This window comes from Pleuronectes platessa, chromosome 3 (genome assembly GCF_947347685.1).
Source record: "Pleuronectes platessa chromosome 3, fPlePla1.1, whole genome shotgun sequence".
In the NCBI taxonomy this organism is placed as follows: Eukaryota; Metazoa; Chordata; class Actinopteri; order Pleuronectiformes; family Pleuronectidae; genus Pleuronectes; species Pleuronectes platessa.
The window spans coordinates 6,785,368-6,794,154 of NC_070628.1; the positions used below are offsets into that span (position 1 = coordinate 6,785,368).

The 8,787-nt window shown below is 40.4% G+C and overlaps 1 protein-coding gene across 1 annotated transcript; it reads right to left on the minus strand.

Annotated features, from left to right (window-relative positions):
* Positions 1–370: 370 nt before the first annotated feature.
* On the minus strand, positions 371–6,493 carry casp3a (caspase 3, apoptosis-related cysteine peptidase a). The gene is made up of 6 exons (XM_053419097.1): positions 6,203–6,493; positions 5,549–5,682; positions 2,467–2,595; positions 2,199–2,374; positions 1,993–2,104; positions 371–1,896 (listed from the first exon to the last, which is right to left on the minus strand). The coding sequence occupies exons 1-6, from the start codon at positions 6,268–6,270 to the stop codon at positions 1,667–1,669; spliced, it is 849 nt and encodes a 282-aa protein (XP_053275072.1). The 5' UTR covers positions 6,271–6,493; the 3' UTR covers positions 371–1,666.
* Positions 6,494–8,787: the final 2,294 nt, after the last annotated feature.

An 8,787-nucleotide genomic window follows, 5' to 3' on the forward strand; every position in this document is an offset into this window, starting at 1 on the left:
GGGATTAATATTGAAAAACTGTCACATAGTTGTATACGAAAGTACTTTTGAAAATGGTGTCAGCTGTGATTCTTTGTGTTCAGGATCTTCAACGTGTAGTAAGTGGCTCGTCTATGGAGGCAGGTTGAGGTAAAGAGCTTCGGTGCAGTGAAGGAATCCGAGGCCCAGTTTTATTTGGCCGTGGGCCTCAGGATCTGGTGGCCCAGTTCTATGACAAATCTGGAGTAATCCCCCCCCCTGTTTGCACTTGTGTACACAAATAGACCCGTTGCAGTGTTTGTGAAGGTTAACCCGGAAACAATATACAAACAAAACACCCCTGACGTCCACTTTAACTTAAATAATGCAAGTATTTCTATAGGAACAAAAGTCGATGAGAAGTGGTCTTTATTCTTCAGGAAAAACAAAACAACAGCCACACTGCAGTGATGTTACATCAAAGTAGACAAAGAGTGAGATACATAGCAAACTAAACTAAATTCCAATTGCTGGATTGTCTAATAGCACTGGAATATTGTTTTAAACGCACATGAGTTTCAGATTGTTCGCTGCATTAAAAACTGTGATTTCAGTTAAAAAACGACCAGGACCTCAATGAGAACGTGGATCAAACTGTGCCCAGTTATACAACCACTCAATCCTGATGGTTACATATAAAAGTTTGACTCAGTTTTAAAACAGTCCACTGGAAATTATTTTTAAGAAGTCAGAAAGTACCCAATTTGTCATATAGTAGAAAAAAAAGAACCACAAGAAATAAATAAAACACCTGAATAAGTAATGAAGTAAGTATCAATTACTCATCATATAACAGCATCGGGAGCAGTTGACTGGCTTTACTCATGTTTGCTATGAGGAGCTTGTTTCCACATATGAAAGGACAATCACAGGCAACTGTTCCTTCAAAGAAATCCATAGATAATGAATAATATTAAGAATTGTATTCTTAAGTCTTAACACTAAAACACGCACACACACACACACACATGCTAGCTTACTGGGTGCGTCTGAATGTGCCACACAACTTTATCATTTAATGAACAAATGGAGTGCAAGATGGGCTCCACACAGCCAGACATGACCTGAAGAGTTTTCTTTGAGTGGCTGTAGTGTGAGAATGCAAATGTCCGGGTCAGTTGCTCCAGATATTAACGATCAAGACTCAGTGGTGTAAAAAAGAACAACTGACACAGAAATGACCCCAAACGACTGACCTAATGTGTGTTCATGATTAAACAGTTATAAAAAGTCAAACTTCCTATTAAAGAGGCTCAAGATATTATTCCCTGAAATGTTGTTAAGTGTAAACAGCAAAGAGGCATCTACTGGTAACCAACTTGGGATTTACACAGCCAATTGTCTTTTTACCTGCAACTTTTCACGATTTTAACAAAATTGTAATGTTTTAGTTACATTACTGTTTAATGCATTGTTTAAAAAAAATGATATTTCAAGCTTAAATGTGTAAAAAAAAAAAAAAAAAGATGTGCTGCTGAGAAAAAGATATCAGATTGTATGTTTTTAGAACAGTGCAATAAGAACCTTGTAATCCCAAGTTTGTTGAGTAAAAGCAATTCAGCATCACATCTGCTCTGACAGATTTATGTAACGGAGGTTTCAAGAGATTTTCAGTCAGAATGTGTAAACTTCACAAGCACAACCAAGATCAGGGGGTGAAGTACATCTCTTTGGTCAGCATGGACACGATGCACGGGATCTGTTTCTTTGCATTAAAACCTGGTGAGTAAGAGACGGACTCAAACTCCACTGCCACCTTGTGGTTCACTCGTGTCATGATGTGCTGGAGCTCCAACTCTTTTCCGTACTTGCTGATCATTTCGCACAGCGACTGCATGAACCAGGAGCCGCTCGTGGTGTTCCTCCACGAGTAGTAGCCTGGAGAGAGAGGAGAGATGGGAGATATCGACATTCAGAAAAGGGAAAGATAAATGAGGAAAAAAGATTCATGTGTGTGAGTGTGTGAGTGTTCACCTGGGGCTGTGGAGAAGGCGTAGAGGAAGTCAGCTTCCACAGGGATCCTGGTCGTACCGTCGTCCACACTGTCTGTTTCTATCCCTCCATCCAGTTCAGTGCCCCTGCAAGCCTACTCCACGTGCACACCAACACAACAAGAACCGGTTACAGGTCACATAAAGCCGGAGACAAGCTGAGAAGAGACAAAGGAACAATTCAAATACCTGTATGAAGAAGAGTCTGGGTTTTCCCACCAGCGATTTGACGCGGTCGCCTCGGAACAGCGACGTGAGGTACTTGAGCTCCACGGAGCCGTCGGTCCCGAAGAACACGCCCTCGTCCCCGTGACTCAGCAGGACACACACGAGCGAGGCCGAGGAGCTGTGATCCTCCTTTGATACTGTCGTTAAAAACATGCACAACATTCAATTTATTTTGAAAGAAGCTGATGTGGAATAAGGTAAATGGTGTATGTACAGTACATGTACTCACCGCCAAGTAACACCTGCTTCAGCTGCTCGACTGTCTGGTCGTTGTAAACTTTCACTTTATATCCCAACTTGGCAAAGACTTTCATCGCATTGGCCGCGTCCACGTCGGTCCCATTCCGCTGATTCATGCCTGATGTAAAAAATACATTGTTCTGTTTACTTACAAATACAATGAAAACACATTACAAAGAAAATGTTAAGGTAGGCAGTTAAATACAAAGCAGATATTGATGTATTTTTCCATAATATTAAAGGCCATGCACACCTATTGTACAACAGTCAATTAAATAAGTATTTGGGCTGATTAGACTTTGCTGATTTCTCTGTGGGAGTTATCTTTAATTCACTGGTGAGATAAATTAAATAGGAACCACTGACTGCCCTTCAATTGATCGTAATGATCGGGTCCTGATAGCTAAAGCACAGTCCCCTTTAGGTTTTTAACCTCGACTTTGGAACAGCCAGATGGATCCACCTGAGGAGCTAAGGCTGCATGCAGGCACATAAAGGGTTATAAGTGATCAGTAAAATCGTCAAATCAATTTTAATTTATAGGGGGAGATGTTATGTTGCGTTTTAAGACCAGTGAGAGGCAGAGCGGCTGCGTTACGAAACTAGTTTGAAGCAGGACAGGGACTTTTGGCTCATGCATGAGGGGAGGAAGTTACAGTCATCCAGTCTAAAGAAGACCAGTGCATGAATAACTTTATATAATAGATTCATTATCTATTTGTTAAAATGCTGCTGTCAGGCAGGGTATTTTGTCATTGCACAGAATCACAGGTCTAGTGTCTGTGTTTTGTGAAGTGAAAAACAAACCCCACCTGCAGCTGGGCTCATTCTGATCAGTGCATAACTTCTGGTGACAACACACATGACTCAGACCTGATCGGCCAGAACAAGTGAAAACACCAACACAGGTGTAAATAACAGAATTAGTGATGGTTGAATTCCATTTGCTGCTTCACTGTCACGACATTCTGAAATACTTGAGTCACTGTGATGTAATTAGTTTATGCTAATAACGCACTTATGCTGACAGTACATAATTATGATGTATTAGCTAGTACTAATAACATACTAATCCTCAATACATGATTAATATTACTTGACAATCCACAGACACATGTAATTAATAATTAACTTTAATAACATGATACTTTATGAGTCAAAACTCATAGTATACTATCGACTTCCTCGAATGAACCTGGATGTGACTTTTATTCAATTCCCAACACTGGTATTTAATAAACCAACCATTGCTTCAAGGCCACTGTGTGTTGGGGGATTAAACATTTTGAATATGTTGTGTACAGTAGCTGTGATCACCTGCTCTGTCCGTGGGAGTGAGGCTGTGGAACAACTAACTAGCCCTTCGCACAAAATGTTCTCAGCTGTTCAAAAAAATTCTTGTAAAGACGACACTGGGAATTCTGAGAATGCAAAAAACAATGAAGACAAACACCTTTTCTGGGTGATCAGCTGAAAAGAATGGAAAGAACCTGACAGGCCGATATTTCCCATCAAACTGACTGGTGTTGAACAAGCAGTCATGTGTGTACAGTTGGTCTTGCTAAGCGAGTTTGTTTAACACAGCTCTGATGCTCTAAACACTGAGGAAAGGCTGAAGCTGTGTGTACTTGAACTGAAACCCGAGGTCTTCTCAGCCAGACGTTACAGCCTCTTTCAGTTCGAGCAGACACGGCTCTCTGAGCTCAGGTCACACAATGTTCCTGTTCAGAGAAGAGAAGAGAAGGACTCAAGGTTTCACACTGTGTCTTGCTGCTCGGTACAAACACTCCCAGTCTACAGTCCCTCAGAGTGCAGAGACAGACATGGTCTTTCTTCACAAAAAAGAAAATGAACATGACAATACATGTGAAAGACTTTCTTCTGTGCATCGTCCTCTTAAAGCAACGACATCAAACTTTGAAGAGGAGCCAAATAAACCGTAGATACGTGACTGCAAGTCATTTGTGAAACCTCAACTTCCTTATCTGACACTGACAGTTCACAGCACAAGTTACTGAAGTGTATTATGTTGTAAAAAACTGTGAAACACAAGAATTGTGTTGCAACCGCCTGCTGGTTTGTCATTCTCTATACAGACTTTACTGCCACTGGTCTCACTTGAACATTGGTCCCATTGAGATACTGAGAGAAGCAGCTGGGCTTTTAAACCAAGACTGGGCGTCTCACGTACGGAGGTTTGAGTCCGACTGCACTGGCCACAAGTTCAGTTACAGTTTGCTGAAGATCTTCTCTCTCTCTTCTCCTTTCACACTGAAATTCTGTCGTATCAATAGAGGCCATGTTGCCCAAAAGATATCTGGAAAGAAAGCCCTTCATGGAACTCACACAAGTCAAGACCATGTTTATTGGGTCCTGGTAACCACAGTAGTGTTGAAGGAGAGATAAACACTACAAATGATTACAGCTTCGCCTCCTTAACTACAGTGCAACCCCCCCCGCCCCCCCCCCCCCCTGCCCAAAGACTGAACCCTGCTGTTCAACCTAACCAAGAACTTGCTTATCAACAACCTGCCCAGTTAAGAGCCAATGACACCACAGCTTTCTGACATGAAAGTGAACTAGTCCAAACTAGTCCAGCATATCTTGGAGACCAAGTGGGAAAACGCTCATGTACACAAACTGGAAACTGGAGACGCTACAACAACACAGGAAAGTCTAGTGACAGCGAACACCTAACAGCTACTCAAAGTTTAAACAGTGTACATGTGAGCCAGTTGACCCATTAAGCTTAGGCTGACTGGTCTCTTTAGACTAGTATTTCAAAATGGAACTTTATTAAGCCTCAGTGTGGATTGACAAAAACCCTGAAACCCAAATAAAGGGAGAAGACTAAATCTAAGTAGAAATACAAGAAATTAAAGGAAATTTGTATTGACAAATTAGATCATAGAAAATAAAAATCATAACAATCATGACAACCGAACCTTGTGTCTCACAATGGCTCATTTTGTCTGGATTTTAAAGGACCTTTGGGCTCCTCCCAGTGCCATTCATCTGAAAGTGAACTAACCACAGCTCTGCCAGCGTCAGCACCAAACCCCAGTAATCACCTGTTCTCCTGTCGAAGTTCTTGTTGTTGATGATGATGCACTGGCCGATGCTGGGGAAATCGAGGCTGTACCTGAAGCTGTGGGACTGGGCCTTGGCGTCCACTTCCACTGGAGCAGACGAAGACGCCTCAGACCTGATGGACAATAAACCCACCAGTAGTTACACAATCAGTTTCAGTGTAGGACCCACATCTCCCATGAGACCTTCCTGTTTGCCTGCAATGCTGAATTAAATCTGCACAGTCAAAATTGCAAATCAATGTCCTCCAGATAACCTGAATTCACCCTAATGTGAAAAGTAATAATGTCTATCTAAGGTTTTGTGAATTCTGGGCTAAAGGGTGTTTGGTTTGTCCAGTTTGGGCTACTGTACAAAACATGGCGGCCTCCGTAGAGGCTCCACCTGTGAATTAAAGGTAAACAAAACAACAACTCGTACAATTTAGATGATTAATACACAACACTGGGATTATGTCACATCCAGTAGATCCATAGTCCTGCACACTGGAGCTCTAACCAGTTTGCAGGTTCACACCCAGCGGCTGGTAGGGGGTGAAACGCGGGGAGAATAACAAGATGAGCTGGGACATATGGTCTCATATTAGCTTCCTCTGCTAACAATAGACAAACAGCTAAGTGGCTAAACGAGCTCACCTCGGCTCGTCGCTTGGCTTCGCGTCCGTGGAGTCTTCTCCCGCTCGTCCGGCTCCGTTCGCCGACATGTTTGCTCGCTATATCGGATCAGACACTGCGGTAAACTGCGGTGTTTGCTGCTTTCAAACTGTGTCTGTGTTCCTGGAGACGATGAGGAGGTGGAGGGAGAGGAGGCAACTCCGCCCGGACCGTAAACAAAAGATGAAGGCGTCAACAGCACAAGACGCGCTTGTTTCTATCACCCAGGGCTCCCCGTGCGAGAGGAGACTGACTCAGCACTAACTCCACCCCACTGGTCGGGTGTCTCAAACACTGAGTTCAGATATGTCTTTGTTTCTGTTTATATTTCGTGTTAGATAACAATAGATGTTGTTCTTATTGTAAGTGGGAAAATCCAGCTCAACTCGCAATACTGAAAATAAACCCCACGTGTTTCAGTTTTATTTTGACAGGATTCCCCCAAAGGTCCCAGAGGAAATGGTCAGATGTCCCTGATGTTTACTGGTATTGTAATGGGAATATCCCCTTTTTTCTTTTTCTCTCCAAACTTCAAATCCAATGGGTTTCTCCCCTGAATAAACTCAAAGTTCTGTCTAACAAGAGTGGAAGAAACTATACCTGCCCCGTAACTTATATCAGTTTATTAATAAATGTTCACTTTTCCTTATAATTATGCACAAAAAGGTGTATATCATGTACATATCTCCCTTTATTTTTATATTTTACTTTTCACTTGTTCTTTTGTCTTCTTCTTTTTTAACACCTGCTGCTGTAACAAGGTAATTTCTCAGTGTGGGGGATCAATAATAAAGTATTATATTATCTTTATTGTTTTCTCTAAACTAGAGTGGAACAAGATATGGCATTACATTTTGGATTCAAGAGCTCGCCATTGTTATATTGCAAGACATTGTTTAAGTCCACCTTTTATAAAGCCTCTCTCCTACAATAGTCTTAATATTCATCACATATTTTACCATGTCTTTATTTGTGAAATGAGCTGCATCAGTTCCTTGATGTGAATTTTATCTGCCATACATGTGGTAAGTACATGATTGATTTACATTTCTACCCTGATCAGATGTTAATTTAGCATATTGTTTTTCTGCAAGTATTGTAGGACTTTAATGTTGTTAAACTGTATATAAAGAGGTTTAAACCCAGCTATACACTAGTTCAAAATAAATAAACATGTAACATCTGCTTTATGAATCCATGAACTCATCTGAGCTGTTTTTGATACAATGTTTAAATGAGCACAAACGACACAACTAGAGATTTGCACTTCATCTCCAAACAGACTTTAATATTGTCAACCTCTAACACAATCCTGCTAAAAACTCAATTAATGGACAGAAAAAGGGTGAAATCAATGCCTTTCAATACATATGTATATATCTTTTCTTTTTTTTTTACTTATGAACATATGTTTTGAACTACTGCACACGGTTTAGGAAAAAGTTTCTGAAACAACCTCACAAAGTCTTCATTAGCGAACACCAACAGCCGACTGTTTATCAGTTATATCAATTAGGGCATATTAAGTAGCTGCTGTACTGTACTAAAGTGCAAGAACACCTTCAGTCTCTTTTTGTGTGCGGGAAAAAAAATGACTGGAAACAATAACAAGAATGAAAAAGAAGGTAGAAACTTAACAGTTAAAACATAGCATGTGATAACAGGGCTAAACAATTAAGACCAATGGTTAAAAATTAAGATTATGTTGTATCAAAAGACTGAAAAGAAACTGTAATCTCTGTAATTGAAGGGACATAATGTAGAATCAGGAAATCTACCTCAATTATGAGTAAAGCCAAAGTTAAAATATAAATATATAAAGCTATCCTATGTGGCAAAAGATGATTTGTGGTAACGTGTTGCAAAGCTCAGAAAAAGAAACTGCATCCGGGTCCGAGTAAATAAAAACAACAAAGAAAACAAATTAAAAGTGCATCGCTGCCCTTAGATTCTCTATCAACAAAACCAGTTAATATCACAGCTACTTTACTATTTCATATATTTACACATAAATATTTGCAACATCATGATTTGTGATCTTCATTTTCAGTGTTTCTCCTTTTTTAAGTACACTTGAATATAAAATGAAATTCAGATTTTCATCAACCAGACAGTTCTTCCACTCCAGTGACAAACAGCAGCAGAGACAAAAACAGAATTCAGAATTTGTAGTTTTTTTTGTTTTTACCTTCACACTGTTCTCATATTTCATTTTGTGCCATTATGAGTGTATCAATGCACCGAGGCACTGTTATTGCGGTCTGTTCAACATCTTCACACACACACACACACACACACAATGCTAAAATATCAAGATTAAAGCTGTGATCGGTGAGTTTGACGGAAACCAGGAGGACCAAAGACGTCTGCCTCATATTTCACATCACTTCACGATTCGTCAAGCACACGGCTCGGCGTTAGCTCCAAATTTAATCACCTAACATTCAAATTGTGAGCGTCAACATTTACTTTGAAAAGCAGAAATTAAAACGGTGGATTCTGTTATTAGCGAGAAGCCGACTTGTTAACACGCTTGATCTTAAACATTAAAGGATTAGAGGGTAAAT